Source organism: Manacus vitellinus, unplaced genomic scaffold, assembly GCF_001715985.3.
Source record: "Manacus vitellinus isolate BGI_N305 unplaced genomic scaffold, ASM171598v3 scaffold_46_pilon, whole genome shotgun sequence".
NCBI lineage: Eukaryota > Metazoa > Chordata > Aves > Passeriformes > Pipridae > Manacus > Manacus vitellinus.
In genome coordinates this window covers 6,285,935-6,304,271 of record NW_021940578.1, presented here as the reverse complement: position 1 = coordinate 6,304,271, position 18,337 = coordinate 6,285,935, and the positions used below count along the sequence as shown (strand labels likewise).

The window sequence follows — 18,337 nt, the reverse complement described above, 5'->3', positions numbered from 1 at the left end:
CATCCCTGCTCCCTGACAGCCATGGTTTGGCTGCTGGAAGCCATCCCTGCTCCCTGCCCTGCCCTGCCTCCCTCCTTCCCCTCTCTGTTCTATCCCCAGTCTTTCCAGGGCTGCTGTTTGGCTGTTTTGTGGTTCTCAGAATGATAAAATCTGGGAAATGGGCAGAATAAATTCCCAGGAATGCAGCTCTGGAGCCTCCTCCCTGCAGGAGGAGTTGGATGCTCTGCTGGACATGAAGGGGCTGGATGGGCTCAGACTGAGGGGGGCTTTGGGACACATTTTGGAGCAGGATCAGCTCCAAGCTCCCTTAGCCCACATTTGCCCCAAGTCAGGTGGATAAACAGAGGAAGCAACACACCCACCTTCTCCCTGGGACTGGGTTAGAGTCCAGTTCAGCTAAGCTTAGCCTAAAACCCACCAGCAGCTGCTTTTAAATCTGTTTTAAATTGATGCTGATTTTTGGTCCCTCTCAGCCTCTTTTAATGCAGCTGCAGTGATTGATTTGCTAATTTAGTAGGGGTTTTCCTAAGGGAATGACTTCCTATGACATTACTGCTGATGTAACACATCCAGAATCCTCTAAGTGCCATCTAGAATTAAGGAACAATTAAGGGACTATCAGCAAAATAGTTCCTCACTGGGATTGCCAACAGGGAAGGAATAAACCCAGTCTGTTTCCTATTAAAATGTGTCATTTGGCACAAAATCTGTGCCTGTTCTTATCTCCTAATCCCTCCATATCAGCCCTTCAGCAACCTGGAATTGTTTTGGCCATCCCAGCACTGGGCTCTGTGGTTTTCTTGCAGTTCTCTCACATAAAATGGGTATTTTTAAATGAACACAAATACCTCTGAGGAGATCTCACCCGAATGATATTTATCAGATAATATCTTGAATTAATTTATTGACATAAAAAAAATTGCTGGTTCTTCCACATCTTTCACCTCAGACCTTGTAGTTACCAGACAGTTCGTTTCTAGGGCTGCCTAAAAATGTGATAATATAGTAATAAAATTAATTTAGTTCAAATTCCTGAGTTTATTCTTTTAATTCCAAATAATATTGCCTTTGCTTGAGGACGTTGCTCCTTTCAGTCACTATGGGTACATATGTGTGTATAGGATATCATAAAATAGAAATACAAGGTTTAAATATATTTTAATATTTAATATTTATTCTATTTATATATCATATAAAGATATATAATTATATATAACAACACAGAATATATTAATATATATTATTAAGAAATTATTAAGGACAAATATTAATAAATATTATACTGAATATCCTCTAATGTTTATTATTTAATATATTTTTATATCAAAATATGTATTTTGATATGAAATATATTTCAATATCTATAAAAAAGAAACATAGAGAGACAAAAAAATACAGATACATGTGAGATACTGTGTTCTCTGTGCAGAAAAAAATGCAGCCAGACTGAGATCAGTTCTAACTACAGGTTAAGCTAAAAGCAAATTCCCTGTATTCCTTGGGAATGGGGCTTAACTGTTGGCACAGAACTTAAGAAACCCACGATTTTTAATTTGTAGATGCTTAAAATGCACTTTATTGCCAACAGTTCTGTGTCCTGAAATGTCTTTTCCTGCCTGTGGGTCGTGGAGTCAGTGCCTGTGGTGGGAGCAGCTGCTGCCAAGAACAGAATTCCATTGATCCCACGGCAGAAGGGCTGGAAGGTGTCCTGGGAATCAGCAGTTGGGGTCTCACTGCTCAGTACAGGGGGTGTTCCGTGTGTGGGTGGTCAGTGAGTGAAAGAAATGAAGGATAATCACCCTTTAATGCTTCATGAGATTCCCCCTTTTCCTGCCCTTCCTCTCCCAGTCCTCTGAGTCCACCCAGCTGGAGCAGCCATGGGATCCCAACCACTCCCTCCGGATGAGGAATGATAATAAATTAATGATAAAGGTGAAAATAATTTAAAAATTCATTAATATTGATAAACGTGCAGTTCCTCTACAGCGAATTTGGGAGGGGGGAATCTTAATATTCCCCACGACAGAGGGATGAACATTCATGGAAAATCCAAGAGAGTGGTTTGTCCTGCAGGTGGAGCAGCTCAAGGAGGAGATCTGTGAATACCAGAGGAGTGAGAGGCCGGGGCAGCCCCTGCCCGAGGAGCCCGGAGCAGCCTCACTGCAGGTATTTCCAAGGGCATTTTGTTGGGCATTCCAGAAAAACAGGATCCCTCTGCATTCCAGGCCCTTCGCGGGCTGGGCTGGGAGGGTTTGCTCCCGTGGTGAGCTCAGGTTGTGGAGCTGATGGAGCTCATGACTATTTTATTTAAGAGGGACTCAAGTGGCCTTGGGGTCACTCTGAGCTCACACGGGAAACACGTGGAGCTGCTGGAGAAAGTCCAGGGAAAACATGGAGCTGCTGCCAGGGCTGGAGCCCCTCTGCTCTGGAGCCAGGCTGGGAGAGCTGGGGGGCTTCACCTGGAGGAGAGGAGGCTCCAGGGAGAGCTGAGAGCCCCTGGCAGGGCCTAAAGGGGCTCCAGAAGAGCTGGAGAGGGACTGGGGATGAGGGGTGGAGGGACAGGACACAGGGAATGGCTTCACATTGGAAAAGGGGAGATTTGGGTGGGATATTAGGAAGGGATTCTTGGCTGTGAGGGTGGGCAGGCCCTGGCACAGGTTGCCCAGAGAAGCTGTGGTTGCCCCATCCCTGGAAGTGTCCAAGGCCAGGTTGGATGGGGCTTGGAGCAACCTGGGCTAGTGGAAGGTGTCCCATGGCAGGGGATGGAACTGGATGGGGTTTAAGGTCCCTCCAACCCAAACCACTCTGGGGTTTCCTGATTTCAATCTTAATTTTCTGCTAACTTTGGATTTCCTGCAGGGCACTCGGGATGAAGGGAGGGCTGAAGATGAGCATGGGGCAGGAAGAGCCTGGTCCTCCTTGGATCAGGAGGATAGAGATCAGGGGGGTGAAACTCTCCATAAAAGGTGAGAGGGGCAGGAATCCTTCCCCTGTTTTACTTTCAGGGGTTCCTGGGGCTGTGGATGCTGCTGCTCTGTCTTGGAGGGGGGTTGAATTGTTGCATCCTTTGGAATATTCTTTGGGACTTTGTTCCTCTGCCCCCAGGTGGGAGATTTTGGTGCAGTCCTGAAGGTTCTGGAGCCCCCTGGTTGTTTTCTGGCACTTCCTCCACTTTGCTGCTTTCCTAAAAGAACAGAGTTGGGCCTCTGGGGCTCTGTGCACACAAAACTGTTGTTTCCAGACCTGTTTTGGTGCTGGGAAGTTTTCCCTGGATTTGGTTGCTCTTCAGGGCTGCACTGGAACACTTGGCTTTCAACCTTCAACGTGTAAACTGGGATTTTTAAGGGAATTCAAAGCTTTGCTCTCCCCTGAGCTGCTCAGGGAGCTGCTGCACCTCTTCCCGTAGGTTCAGGGAGGAAAGGGGGCTGATCCCATCCCTGTGACTCTTTTCCCAAGCCTGTTCCCACCTCAAGCAGCTGAATTTATTGGCATCCTCATGCCTGACCCTTTTTCTCCCAGACCTTCCTTGTGTAGAGCCCATCACCCTTAATTCCCACCTGATTAAGAACAGGCACAGGCCATGCTGAATGTGAGACTGGGGATCAGCAGGACAGGAATGTTCCACAGTGAGGAGCAGCCTGGCTTTTCCTCACTGGTGGGAAGGTTGGGATGCAGTTCTGGCCTTGCTGACGTTGGTTTTGGTGTGTAGGTGCCGGGAGGCAATGGAAAACATGGAGGGCAGGAATTCCCAGCTCCTGCACAAGCTGCAGAAACTGGAGCAGGAACATGAGGATTTGGTGGAGCGCAATGAGGAGCTGGAATCAATCCTGGGAGAGACTCAGATCCAGACCAAGCAGGAGAAGGAGCAGTTTGAGAGCGAGGTGGAGGGACTGCAGCAGAAGGTGAGTGAGGAATGGGGCAGATTTCTCCCTGATTGATTAAATAAAATGATGTTTGACCTGGACCTGTACCCTCTGCATTTAGTTTGACAAGAAAAACCTGCCAGTTCAGAAAAGAGGGGAAAAGGAGGAAAGCAGGGAGTAAATGACACTTGTTTGGAAGTGCAGATTTCCCAGTGTTACAGGAGCATTGTCTTCTCCAGCTCCTGTCCCCCCTCGCAGAATCTCAGACTTGTTTGGGTTGGAAAAGACCTTAAAGATGATCCAATTCCACTCCTGCCATGATCAGGGACACCTTCCACTATCCCAAGTTGTTCCAAGCTCTGTCCAACCTGGCCTTGGACACTTCTGAGGATCCAGGGGCAGCCACAGCTTCTCTGGGCAACCTGTGCCAGGGCCTCCCCACTCTCACAGGGAGGAATTGCTTCCCAGTATTCCAACCCAAAGCTGAAGAAGTTCCAAATCCCTGCCAACCCCAGCCCATTTCCCATTTCCAAAGCAGGACATCAAAGCCCAGGAGCTTTGCTCTCCCTGACAGGCTCCAGCACATTCTGGCCCTGCTGGAGCTCCCAGCAGGGAATGATCTCTCAGACCCAGCAAAGCTGCTGCAATACTGGGATTTTAACACAAAGAAGTGACCCACTCAAGGTGTTCACAGGTATTAAAAGTGGGGGTGATTCACTCAGACCTCTCACAGAAGAGCTAAAGAGCAATAAATCCCCTCCTCTTGCATGACTACGTGAGAGTTTGGGGTTCAAGCAAGGCCTTGGTGTTATGAAAGAGATCTCAAAGGCAAAACAAGCCTCCCCTCCTCACCCCCAGCCAGCCTTTGCTCAGAACTTGATGCCCAGCAAGGCAGTTCCATCATTTTGCCCATTGTCCCTCCAAGCCACCACTGTTTGAGCCCTTCCTTTGTGCCAGCAGCAGAACAATCCTCCCCCTGTGTCCTGGGCCTGAGTCACAGCCTGGCCAGCCCAGGCTTTTGGAGCTGTGCCAACCCATGGAAATCTCCCAAGTCCTTCCCACATGGAGCAGGGCTGTCAAACCCCAGAAGTGCTGCCTTCCCTGGGCTCCAGCCCTTCCCTGCTCCCCTCCAAGGCTCCCAAGGATCCCTGGAAGTGTCCAAGGCCAGGTTGGAGCAACCTGGGCTAGTGGAAGGTGTCCCTGCCCATGGAAGTGGATGGTCTTTGAGGTCCCTCCAACCCAACCCATTCTGGGATCCCGTGGTTCTGTGAACCTGGATTTCATCTGCAGCTGGATTTCACCTCCCTCCAGTGTCCCTGCTCACCCAGGGACAGCCTGGCTTGGGCAGGTGGACAGCCCAGCTGGGGAGTTTAGAAATGAGAAAACCAGCCCAAACTTGATTTCAGTCATAGGGAAGTGAAAAGGAAGCTGCTGAGGGCCCTGCTGGCAGTGGAGCAGAGGGATTTGAGAAGAGGGTCTGCAGGAGCCATGCCAGGGAAGAGAAGCTGGGCTGCTCCTTTGGGATGTCCTTAATTGTGCTGCTCTTTTGAGCTGCTCCTTAGTTGAGCTGCTCCTTTGGGATGTCCCTTAACTGGGCTGCTCCTTTGGGATGTCCCTTAACTGGGCTGCTCCTTTGAGATGTTCCTTGGTTGGGCTGCTCCTTTGGGATGTTCCTTCTTTGGGCTGCTCCTTTGGGATGTTCCCAAGCTCCTTGAGCCTTTTGGAACTGCAGGACCCATAATCCATCCCAAAGGATCCCCCCAAGGGTAGATGTGCAGAGTGAGCACTTGTCCACACAAACTCCAGGAGGAGCTTAGGGGTCCCAAATCCCGAGTCCTTGGAGCCTTGAGGGAAGGATTGACAACCTTTGAGCAGTGGAGGGACCAGGACAAGTCTGGTCTGAATATCTGCTTGGATAAATCAGCTGTAGACACCAGATCAGTGATTATGGGGTCAGAACCACCTTTTGGGGGTGGGTAGAGGGGGAAGGGATGGGTGGAACCTCATGGAAGTGGGGTGGTGTTGTATCCCTCATGGCAGCACCTGGAACCCACATGGAGAAGCCCTGGAGCAGCTGCCAGTCACAAAGAGCTCAGGAAAACTTCACCACCCCACAGCTCCTGCAGCCCCTCACCCAGCTCAGGTGGGCAGTGAGGACACTGCCCTATAACACCCCCCAGCTCCTGGAGGGACAGTGAGGACACTGCCCTATAACACCCCCAGCCCACAGGGACAGTGAGGACACTGCCCTATAACACCCCACAGTTCCTGGAGGGACAATGAGGACACTGCCCTATAACATCCCCAGCCCACAGGGACAGTGAGGGCACTGCCCTATAACACCCCCAGCCCACAGGGACAGTGAGGACACTGCCCTATAACACCCCCAGCTCCTGGAGGGACAGTGAGGACACTGCCCTATAACACCCCCCAGCTCCTGCAGCCCCTGACCCAGCTCAGACTGGGACAGTGAGGACACCACCCCTCACCCTGGCCTAGAACCCCAGAGTGGCTGGTGGGTCAGAGACCCCCCTGGAGCAGATAAAACCAAAGACCAGAGCAGATAAAACCACAGGTATGTGTTTGCCATGTGGCCCTGCTTCTGGACATGTAAGAACTGGTCTTCCACAGGATCCCAGCTCTATAAGCTGTCTCTCCCTCTTCCCCCTCCTCTCTTCCTTCTCCCTCTGCTTCTCCTTCTTTGCTCCTTCCTTAATGCTTGATGTGGCTTGGAGCTGGAGGGATTAAATCTTGACTTAAGTGTTGTGGATTGCTTGGATCTTGACTTAAGTGTTGTGGATTAATATGTGCTGAGTTGATATTGTAGTAGAACATTTTTCCAGCTTTTTAAACCTTTGCCAAGTGCCCTTATTTTCTCCCCTAAATTAATAAAGGTACCACTTGGGAACAAGCCCGTGGCTTATTCTCTTAATGCCATCTCAAGGTATTAAAGAACCCTATATATTAAATATATATATATATAATATTATACATAAATATATTTTAAATAAAACTCCTGGCTGAGCCTGTGAACCCACAGCTCCAGAGCTGGAGTGTCACAGGGCACTGCCACAGCCCTGGGAAGGAGGGTGACCTCCTTCCAAGGTGTCAGGAGAGCACCACAACCTGTGAGCACTTTGAATTTGCACCAGGAGCCTGGGTTGTTTCTCTCCTTTTGTGGGGCAATTCCTTCTCTTTCTGACTTGGCCTTGGGTGGCTCCTTCCCCCTTGGAAGCAGCAGGATGAGAGCTGAGAGCTGATGCCTGTGCACAGCCCCTCCTGCTCCTTCCTTCCAAACGTGGGGCTGATCCTGGAAGGGCAGCACAAGGAGCAGTTTAGCAGGAATTCTGCATTTAATTGTGAGTCCTGGCTTGGTTTTAACTCGTGGTTTGTCCGTGTTCAGATCACCAGTTTGGAAACAGAGTTGCTTGAGGTGCAGAAGAACAGAAGTGAGATGGACAGGAAGGAGCAGGTGGCATCTGGAGCACAGGAGATGCAGGAGGTGAGAGCTTTCCCTTGGGAAACCAACTGCTTTGTTTAGGGATGTCTTAGGGAACATCTTAAATGAGCATCTCAAGCAACTCTCTCCTGGGGATGCTCCTTATCAGCATCTCCTGGGAATTTGGAGTCCCTCAGCTCCTGGAGACAGAGGGATGTTTTTGGAGGAAAGGAGCCAACGTGCCCAAGTGATCTTCATGAAAAGTCACCTCCCTCAGGAGCTGGTCTGGCCTTCAGCTCTGCAAGCTGAGGGGTTTGTTGTGAGGGTGAAGGTGTTACCTGTGTGAAGGTTCTCAGTTCTTGTTTAGGGTTCAGTGAAACCAAGGGGTCTGTAGGTACATTTAAAGCTGCTTCCCAGCAGGTCCATTTGTTCCCAACGACTGGATCTTCCTGATGTTTCAGCTAGACAGAGCTGCTTACAGGTGGGAAAGGACCTTCCCAAGGGATCTTGGTCAGTAGAGGCTCCAGGCCTTTGGAGAGGTCCTGCCAGCCCTGGGAATGAGATGCAGGAATCCCCCTGGAAATTTTTGAGAGCCTTTTTTCTCCTTTCTGTGTTTCCTAGAAGACACATTTCCTGCAATTTGTTTTTCTTTGGGTAGAATAAAGGATGCTGGAGAAGAGACTCCTAATGTTTCTTATTCTAGATGTTGGAAAGCTGTCAGGAAACCATAGACAAGTTGGGAAATCATCTGGGAGAGCAGAGGGAGAGGAGGAGGCAACTTATATCTGAGCTTGAGCTGCTGAGAGAGGATCTGAAGGCTGAGAAGGGGGTCCTGGGCAGCCAGGTATGTGGGACTCCCTGAACAAGCCAGTTCCCTTTGGATGCTCCATAAAATCCAGCAGTTCCCCCTCAAGCATGTGATTTGACTTGGTGCTTCTCTCCAGTTTGAAACCTTTGGCAGAGGGTTTTCAATCCATCTGTTTTCATGGTGCTGTCTCTAACTCCATCATTTGTTTTTCTCTTCAGTGGATCTAATCCCAAACCAGTAATTCCAACTTTGCAGCCAAACCCTAAATTCTCTGGGGGGCAGAGTGGGAATTTTCAGACTCAGGTGTTTATTGCAGGAGTCAGAACAGCCCAGAGCCACAGGAGGTGACATGAACATCCTGCTGGGATCCCTCCTGGGATGTTCCCCAGGGACCTCAGCACATTTTGCTTGAGCCAGTTTAATTGCTAAATCCACTCCTGGGGGATTCTCCCTGCTGGGAATGTTGCTGGAGCTCTTGGCTTCCAGCTGGGCCACAGAGGAGAGACAGTTTGTGGTGCCAGCAAAACTGCCCAAGGGCTGGACAAGGGCTGGAAATTAGGCTAAAAATCCAGAAGAGCTGCAGATCCACAGCCTGGATCAGGCAGACCTGAGGGAAAGTGGAAAAGGGGGGGGGGGCATCTGGGATAAATCCCACATTTTAGCTCTGAGAGGCCTTAAATCAGCTCTGAGTCCAGTCACCTCCTTGAATGCAAGTAAAAAACCATGGAATTCCTGAGCTGTTGGCACAACTCCAGAGACACAGGAGTTGCTGGAGGAACAGTGGCATCTACAGGCCAGGGCTTTGTCCTGCTGCAACAACTCCACACTGCAAGCTGGGGTGGAAACCAGGCCTGCAGAGCTGTGGATACAAACCAGTGCTGGTGGGAGAGGGGGAGGAAAGGGCTGGAAAGGAATTGTGTGATGTGGGGGATGCTGGGGGAAATGGGAAGAGTCCTTTTTAAACCCTTGCATCCCAATAGTTCAACCTACTCATGGACCATTGGATCAAAATCACCCATCCCTGGAAATCTGATTGGAATTCAACCACCAGCTGCTGGTGGCTTTGCCAAAGGAGGGACTGTTTTTACTGTTTTTCCACCCAAGGGATCATGGGGTGAGATGATCCCATGATCCCCTGTGTTAGACTGGAACAACCTGTAGCACAGAGACCCTTTTGGGTGGCATTTCTGGCTTCCCACATGGGCTCCTTCCCTTTGGATGGAGCAGCTGGATTGGGATGAATTGTTTCCCAACAGTGCTGGAAATGAGCTTGGCATGAAATCATTGGGTTCTCTCAGCTGGAATTGTCTTGTTTTCACGAGGTTTTTGGACATTTGAGAGGAGGAAACTTTTCCTGAGCTTGTCCTTCGGGGGGTGTTTCATCCACTGACTCCTGCTCTTTCCTCTCCAGGGGTTTCCTGACTCCCAGTTGGAGCTTCCAGGCCACAGTAACACCTCCCCTGGTCTCCAGAGAGCATCAGCCAGCAGGGATCTCGTGGATGTGTCCCATGAGAAGCACAAGGACAGTGCTTTGTTAGACCCAGAGGTGAGGCATGGAAGGAAATCCTGGTTGCCCCAGGGCCTGGAGCAGGCAGGAGCTGCTGGGGCTCAGATCTGAGTGGACTCATCCTGGTGGAGATAAGACCACCTGAAATCAAACTTCCAGTGCTCAGGAAGAGCTACTGGTGAAAAACCTGTAGGAATCAATGTTTTTGCTGGTGTTTAGTGGGGAGAACAGTGTCTGAAGGGTTTGGGTTCACCACTGGAGATATTAGTCCAGGCAGGTTCAGGTTCTGATCCAACCTGGTAATTCCTGTATCCTGACACATTCCTGCTCTTTTGCCCCTTTTGTTTTCTTTTTATTCATCCTGGTGAAGATAAGACCACCTAGAATTGAACTTCCAGTGCTCAGGAAGAGCTATTGGTTAAAAATGTTTAGGAATCAATGTTATTGCTGGTGTTTAGTGGGGAAAACAGTGATTGTGTGGGAAGGATTCGGGTTCACCACTGGAGATGTTAGTCCAGGCAGGTTCAGGTTCTGATCCAGCCTGGGAATTCCTGTATCCTGACACATTCCTGCTTTCCTGCCCCTTCTATTTTCTTGTTGTCTTCTCTTCCAGTCTCAGGTTTGGGGGCAGTTTTGTCTGGTGTTCCAGCGTGGGGTGACGTTGGGGGTGGAGAGCAGCCACCCCTGGAGAGGATTCTGGGTAGTCTGGGCAGGGGATCTCTCTGGGATCCAGCTGAATCCACACCTTTCCCAAGAGCTGCTGGTTTTGTCAAGAGATTTGGCACATGCTGTAAAACCCTGGGAGCTGCAGATGGGCCACAGTGGGATGAACTCAAATAAAGAACCATGACTTGGTGGTGGTTCACACACAGCTACTGCCCCTGCAGGAGGAAGGACTCCAAGAACTGGGATAATTTAACCACAGAATCACAAGCTGTGTCTTGCTGGAGCCCCCAGACTGCCTTGCACTGGCTCAAAAGATTTCCATCAGAGCAAAGGAAATCCAAGTCCTGGTGTTTTCTGACCTTACAGGCCTCTGAAATCCTACAAGATGAACAGAGTCACAGAGAGGAGCAGACACAGGAAGATGGAGATGCAAAGACCTATGAGGAACAGATGGCTAAAGTTGTGTTTTTGGAAGAACAGATCAAAAGCCTGAGGGAGGAACAAGAGCTGCTCTGGTAAACCTTCCCAAGGCCTGTGGTATTTTCTGCTCCTTGTCTTTGCTGACTTAAAATTTCTGAGTCTTTTCTGACTCCCTGTCCTGGAGAGAACAGGCCCAGCAGCTTGGTGTCCTTATGGGATCAGTGTCTGATTTTGGGGAACTCCCTCAATGACATGAGGAGCAGCCAGGAGCAAACCTTTCTTCTGCAGCTGTTACAAGTTCTGAGCAGACTAAATGAGAGCTGTCCTTAGGGAAGAGGATTTATCCCTTGGAGTTGGGTGGTGTTTGGACTAAGAGGGTCCAGATACTTGGACTTAGCCCAAATATTTGGATGAAGGGGGTCCCAAAAAAGCTCCAATCATGGGTTTGGGCTCCTGGCACCACTGCCAGCAGTGGTGGTCCTCATACTGCTGTGGATTTTGGGAGTCCCTGGAATTCAGGTGTCCTTGGAGAGTAGGTGTCACCAGGTATTGATCTGACTCCCCTTTTTGAGTAGTAAGGAAAAGCTTGGATTAGATCCAGGGTGGTTCCAGTCAGTGAGATCAGCGAGTCCAACCATTCCCCAGCACTGACAGGGCCACCACTAGCCCAGGTCCCCAAGGGCCACATCCACACAGTCACTGAACACTCCCAGGGATGGTGATTCCAGCACTGATTCCAGCCTGTGCCAGTGCCTGAACATGTAGGCTATGGAATCATGGAATGGTTTGGGTTGGAAGGGACATTAAAGCTCATCTCATTCCACCCCCATTCATGGGCAGGGACACCTTCCATTATCCCAGGTTGCTCCAAGCCCCATCCAACCTGACCTTGGACACTTCCAAGGATGGGAAATCCATAAGTTCTCTGGGAAACCCACTTCAGTCTCACACTACCCTCACAGGGAAGAATCTATCCATAATATCCCATCTAAACCGGCACAGGGAATCCTGGAATGGTTTGGGATGGAAGGGACCTTTAAGATCACCCAGACCTTGGGCAGAGACATTTCCACTATCCCAGGCTGCTCCAAGACCTGTCCAACTTGGCCTTGGACACTTCCAGGGATGGGGCAGCCCCCACTTTGAGTTTGGATGGAGATAGTGGAGACAGTTTGGATGAAGGTGAGTCAGACAGGGATCTGAGCCCCTCCTTTCAGTGCTTCCCTGTGTCTTTGGAGCACGGAGCAGCTCCCACCCCATGCAGGGTTCCCTTGGCCAGTCTGTGACCTCCTCCCAGGGAGGGCTGAGCCTCTGGACACACATGGTTTTGTGGGACAGTGTCCCAAGGAGACTGACCTTTGCCCAGAACTGCTGCACACAGGAGTAAATCCCCTTTGGAGCCTCCCGAGGTACTTGAGCCTTCGCTGGACTCTCACATCCCAAGTTTTTCCCTTTTATGGGTGTTTTCCCTGGGATGTGTGTAGTCATCTCTCTCCTTTACTATTTCCCCTTCAAGCTCTGAATTACTAGAGAGCAACAAGAAGAAGGAAGAGCTGGAAAAGCAGCTCAAAGAGAGCAATGAAGAGAAAAGGATGTTGCTGGAAGAGATTTCCCAGCTCAAGCACAACATCCGGAGCGCCCGGGAACAGGGAGACGCCGGAGAGACCTGGAGGATGAGCCCAGGCTTGGAGCAAAGGGAGAGCAGGTTCCTGCCATGGCAGAGCTCAGCAGGCAGTTTAGATGGGAGCCTTAAACAGGTATGGGCAGCTTTGCCATCTGCACCCTGATTTTGGTCACTAACTGGGTGGGAAAACCTAATTAAAGTGGGCTGGAAGGCAGTCCAACCCTTGGAAATTAGGGATGGCTTCGTTTCCTTGTGTGGTGCTTTGCATGTGGTGGGAACTTGGATAAAGTCAGTGCCCATGGCAGAAATAAGGGATTTAAATGGTATTTGTTCCCCTTTCTTACCTTGTGAGCTGGAAGAGAAGGGCAGGAGCAGGAATCCCTGCCAGGAGGGGTGGGAATGGTGGGGGAACCCAGGGTGGGGAGGCTGAGGAGGAAAAGGATTCTGTGCGAGGGTTTGGATGGGAAGAGAGGACTGGGTGACCTGTGGGCAGGAGTGGGAGTGCAAAGGAGAGGACTGGAGTTGTGCTGGATCCAAGAAGCAGCAAATCCCTACAGGTGGAGCAGAGCAGGACACAAGGGAATGCTGGAAAGGATCCTGATAGAAGTAGATGAGGGGGAAAAAACCCACAAAACTTCGTGGCTCTCGAGGACAACTGCCACTGCCAGACCCCACAGTGCTGGATCAAGACCTTTCCCAGCTTGGGGAGTTATCTGGGGATGTATTTAAGAAGGGAAGCTTGGCCTTCAGTGGATTCCCTCTAGTGCCAAGAGCAGAGGGAGAGGATGCACAGCGGGAATTCAGATCCAGATGTGGCTGGAAGCGATGCTGGGAAGAAGGGCTTTGGTACAACCCAAGCAGAGCTTTTGGTCTGTGTGCCAGGCTCTTGCAGGAAGGTGGGTGGTCCAGGGAGCTCCAAAAGCCACCCCAGACCGTCAGTGACACCTCAGGGTGTCGGGGCTGTCACAGTGTGTTCCTGCACCACTGCCAGGAGTCCCCGTGTTCCTGTTCCCTCTTGGAGCTGGGCTGGATGTGCTGCTCCTACTTGGTTGCCTCAGCTGGATTCTGACACAAGAGTTCAGAGTAACCTGGTGGCTTTCTTTGGTCGGAAAGGGTCATTTTATCAGGTGTTTGTTCCCTCATCCGGGTTTTCACATGTTCTCCCTCGACCTCAGGAGTCATGTTGGCTTCTCTGAGGGGAGGGACAGAACAGTGGAATCACTGAGATCATAACCCAGCACTGCCATGTTCACCACAAACCACATCCCAAGTGCCACATCCACATGGCTTCTAAACCTTTCCAAGGCCACTGTGTGGGGGCAGAGCAATGCCAGGCTTTGCCCATCTTCCTGCTTAAATACCTTCCTTGCTAACAGCCTTTATCCTTCCCTGGAGCTGGTGTCCCTGTGACCCGTGGTGCTGTGCTGTTCCCTCAGGCTCTGTCTGAGGAGAGGTCCCAGCAGCAGGAGGAGAAGCTGCAGCAGCTGCGCCAGGACCTGCGGCGGGTGCAGAACTTGTGCAGCTCCGCCGAGAGGGAGCTGAGGTACGAGAGGGAGAAGAACGCAGAGCTCCAGAAACAGAACCTGCTGCTCCAGCAGGAGTGCACCAAGGTGGGAACAGCTCTCAGCTCTGTGGGAATTACGGCCCCTCTGCTGTGGAAACAGGCTGGGAGAGCTGGGGGTTTAACCCAGAGAAGGCTCCAGGGAGAGCTGAGAGCCCCTTCCAGGGCCTAAAGGGGCTCCAGGAGAGCTGGAGAGGGACTGGGGACAAGGGGTGGAGGACAAGGGGAATGGCTTCCCAGTGCCAGAGGGGGGGTTAGATGGGATACTGGGAAGGAATTCCTCCCTGTGAGGGTGGGCAGGCCCTGGCACAGGTTGCCCAGAGAAGCTGTGGCTGCCCCATCCCTGGGAGTGTCCAAGGCCAGGCTGGATGGGGCTTGGAGTAACCTGGGCTAGTGGAAGGTGTCCCTGCCCATGGAATGAGGTTGAGCTTTAAGGTCTATTCCAACCGAAACCCCTCTGGAATTCCATGAGAAATTTCCCTGCCTCCAAATAAAACCTGCTGCACTTCCTCCCTGATCCCTCTTTTGCTCCCAGTCCCCTTTCCTACCCAAGCCATTCCAGCTGATCTTTGCTGAAGTACAAACTCCATTTCTTCTTTGCAAACTCAGGTCAAAGCTGAGCTGAAACAGGCCCGGGCCAAACTCTCAGACTCCACAGAAACCTGCTCATCCCTGTCAGCACAGTGGGAGAGGAGCCAGCAGAAGGTCAGGGAGCTGGAGCAGAAGCTCTCCAAGTGCTCCCAGGCTGACAAGCTCCACAGCAGCCTGAGGGACAGGCTGGCCCAGGAAAAATCCAGGGCAGGAGAAGCCCAGAAAAAGGTGAATGTGAGCTGGGGAACAGGAGGGGTGTGTTTGGCAGGAGCAGCTCAGGAATTGGTTCCCCAAAGTCCATTTTGGGATCACTCAGATAAATATTGTAGACAGAAAGTTGGTTGTTAGTGAGAAGGGAACAGAAGCTGAGTGTGATGGCTCAGTATCTGAAATGCTGGGACTGGGACTGGCAGGCACAGGGAGCCTCAATCCTGTTCTTGCCAAGCAGATTTCCTGCTGTTTGCTGGCTGGAAATTTCCAAACCCTTGTGTTTCCCATGGCACTGATTCTGCTGTGCTCCTGCAGGAATCTCTGGAGTCAGTTTTGAAGTTTACAGGATCAAATTGGATCCCAAAAGAATTGTTGCCAATTCTCTGATCCAAGATCCAAAATCTCCTTGGCCATTCCAGAAGTTTTGCTTTCCATGGACTTTGACTCAAAACAAGGAAAGCTTCCATTCCCAAGTCCCAGACACGGAGGGATCAAAGCGACCTGGTGCAGACACTGGTTTAATCATTCAGAAATTTAGTCCATGTCCGTTTTCCTCCAAGATTTCCAAGCTCCAGCAGAAGCTGAAGGATTCCCATCACCAGCTCCTGCTGGCAGAGGCCCGTGTTTCTGACAAGAAGCTGCTGGAGGAGGAGCTGAAGGAGGCCCGGGAGAACGAAGCTCGAGTGCAGCGGGAGCTCCACGAGGGGCAGCTGAAGAGGTACTTGAACTGTCCTGCCAGTCCATGGGAGCTGCAGCTCCTGGGGGGATGAGGGAATCCCAAACCACTGGCTTGACCTCCCCTTTGGATCTGCCACATCCCTGGCAGAGCTCCAGGGATTCCCTCTTGGAGATTTAAAAAATTGTTGGAGACTTCAGCTGCCTCGGAAGGCCCTTGGCCTCTCCTGCCAGTGCAGGGATACCAACAGCCCCCCTGATGATCCCAGTGCATTATCCACTCTTTTTCATGTCATTGGGACATGGCATCACAACCCAGAAGGGGAGATCAACCCAGATTCTGGTTAATAAATCCCTTGGGGTGGATTAGAGCGAAAGGACGCTGAATAATCAGTGTTTTTAAACATAAAATATATATGTAGGGTTTATTTTGTTTCAAAGGTAAACAGGTGTATTGCTGTTATTTTCTATAGTAATACAGCAATATTAAAGCATCTATAGCAACCTTAAAGCATAAAAATAACACTTAAGGAAATGCATAAGGCAAGGAAGAGAAAGAAAGGATAAAGGTGGAAAGCTGTTTGTAGTCACTGCCTGCTGGATCCAGAGATGAAACTTGGGAGTTGCAGCTTCCATGTCTGTTGGTCTGTTGGTTGGGAACCCCCCCCCCAAAAGTCAAAGATTTCATGAGTAATTATACTCTTCCAGCTCAGGTGGGAATGCCTTGCACTTCCTCAGGGAGTTTTGCCATGGATCCTGGGGAGTTTTACCATGGATCATGGGCAGTTTTCCCATGGATCCTGGGGAGTTTTCCCATGGATCCTGGGGAGTTTTCCCATGGATCCTGGGCAGTTTTACCATGGATCCTGGGCAGTTTTACCATGGATCATGTCAGTGGACGTGTCACAAATTTTCGATGCTCCCCAGAGGGGTTTTCACAGCAGAGTAATCATGTGAGGGAGGACACTGGCGTGATGAGAATGATTATTATCCCACCTTGCAGGATTTGCCTCTTCTTAGCCTCTTCCCAAATCCAGTTTGTAGCTCCAGGGATAGCTGGACATTGGCACCCCCTTAACTGCTCTGAAGGTCCTTCCCCAGTAGGATATTCAGGGAGGGGTGGGCTTTGCTGGGTGAGCAGCTGCTTCTCTTCAGTTTGCAGAAGTCCTTTGGTGACCTTACAATGTGTGAGCCATTAACTATTTCAGTGGGATTTTGGTGGGGACACCAGGACGTGCTGATCCCTTTCTCCCCCTGTACTGATTCCTCTCTCCCTCCCCGTGACCCAGGGCAGGGGGAGGTTTTTAGGGGACACCCAGCCTTGGGGGCACATGGTGGTGACACCTCCACCTCAGGGTCTCACTGTCACACTCCCATGTTCCCAGGAAGCTCCTGGAGCAGCAGGTGGAGGAACTGAGGCAGCAGCTCCGGCATTCCCGGGAGACGGAGGCGTCACTGGCCAAGATGCACGTGGAGCTCCAGGCCAAGACTCTGCATGCCCTGGAGGATGAGAGGAAGCTCGACCCTGGAGAGGTGAGGGGCTGTGGGGGGGGGGTTCCTTGTCATCCTGGGGGTAACAGGAACATTCCAGGGGGTAAATGTACACCTGGGAGCTGCTGGAACAGGGGCTGAGCCCTTGCAGATCCCACTGATTTAACAGGAAAAGTTCAGTAAACACATGGAGCTGGGATTGATGGAGGGGCTTCAGCTCCTTTTGTGTTCAGGTTCCTCACAAGGGGCAGCTGTCTCTGCTCTGGTGAGCAGGGACAGGATCCAGGGAACGGCTGGAGCTGTGCCAGGGCAGGGTCAGGTTGGATCTCAGGACAAGGTCCTTCCCCCAGAGGGTGGTTGACAACACTCTCAGGGACAGGATGGGATTGTTGGAGTTGTCCAGGATCTGGACTGGATGATCCCTGGGGGTCCCTTCCAGCTCAGGACATTCCATGATTTCATCTCATGTAGGTTTCCTGGGATGAAGCTCTGAGGGCACAGGAAGACTTTATGGTTTCTTCCTTCCCTTTTTGTTGCAGAGAGTGGAGTTTTTTCAGGGAAATATGGGCAGAGTCCATTGTCTGGGAGGGTTCATTGCCTCCCTCTGCTCTGAAATTCCCAGGGTCCCTCATTAGGGGGAGGAGGCCTGGAGGGCAGAATGGATGGATGGATGGATGTGTGGGTGGATGGATGGGTGGATGGATGGGTGGGTGGGTAGATGGATGTGAGAGTGGATGGATGGGTGGGTGGATGGCTGGCTGGCTGGGTGGGTGGATGGATGGTTGGATGGATAAATGGATGTGAGAGTGGATGAATGAATGGATGGATGGATGGATGGATGGATGTGTGAGTGGATGGATGGATGGATGGGTGGCTGGCTGGCTGGCTGGGTGGATGGATGGATGGATGTGTGAGTGGATGGATGGAGGGATGGATGGATGGTGGATGGATGGATGGATGGATGGATGGGTGGGTGGGTGGATGGATGGATAAATGGATGTGAGAGTGGATGGATGGATGGATGGATGGATGGGTATTATCTGTAATGGGAACCACTGGGATTGAGGAGAGAGAAGCTTTTCAGCCCAGGCTGCAGAGGGGAAGGCAGCAGAGGGGCTCCTGCAGCCACACACAATAAAGCAGAGCTGTTTTGCAGCACCTGCAGTGCCAGAAGGAGAACCAGAAGCTCTCGGAGCAGCTGTCCCTGCTGAAGGAGGAGAACAAGGCCCTGTATGAGGAGGGTGTTCGGCTCCTGAACCAGAAGGATCTCTATGTGAGGTGATGGCACAAAATCCTCCCCAGGAATTGCTCTTCCTGTGCCTGGCAGTGGATTTGGCTGTTGTGTGGCCTTTCCTGTCTTCTGTTCAGGGATTTGGCACCGGGAGATCCCCCTGAATCCATCCCCCCAGTGTGCTGTGATGTCCCACACCACGTGTCTGATGTCGTGGAATTCCGTGTGGGTTTGGGTGGGAACAGACCTTA

The 18,337-nt window shown here is 51.1% G+C and overlaps 1 protein-coding gene across 1 annotated transcript in view; it reads left to right on the top strand.

Moving 5' to 3' along the window:
* The window catches only part of CCDC30 (coiled-coil domain containing 30), a 40,014-nt gene that overhangs the window by 16,408 nt on the left and 5,269 nt on the right, over positions 1 to 18,337 (top strand). Inside the window, exons 6-18 of the mRNA XM_029962409.1 lie at positions 2,074 to 2,166; positions 2,860 to 2,966; positions 3,710 to 3,902; positions 7,267 to 7,365; positions 8,006 to 8,146; positions 9,522 to 9,656; positions 10,650 to 10,798; positions 12,220 to 12,460; positions 13,764 to 13,937; positions 14,498 to 14,707; positions 15,250 to 15,407; positions 16,750 to 16,897; positions 18,012 to 18,133. Coding sequence (XP_029818269.1) covers positions 2,074 to 2,166; positions 2,860 to 2,966; positions 3,710 to 3,902; positions 7,267 to 7,365; positions 8,006 to 8,146; positions 9,522 to 9,656; positions 10,650 to 10,798; positions 12,220 to 12,460; positions 13,764 to 13,937; positions 14,498 to 14,707; positions 15,250 to 15,407; positions 16,750 to 16,897; positions 18,012 to 18,133 — 1,970 coding nt within the window. The remainder of the gene's footprint in view (positions 1 to 2,073; positions 2,167 to 2,859; positions 2,967 to 3,709; positions 3,903 to 7,266; positions 7,366 to 8,005; positions 8,147 to 9,521; positions 9,657 to 10,649; positions 10,799 to 12,219; positions 12,461 to 13,763; positions 13,938 to 14,497; positions 14,708 to 15,249; positions 15,408 to 16,749; positions 16,898 to 18,011; positions 18,134 to 18,337) is intronic.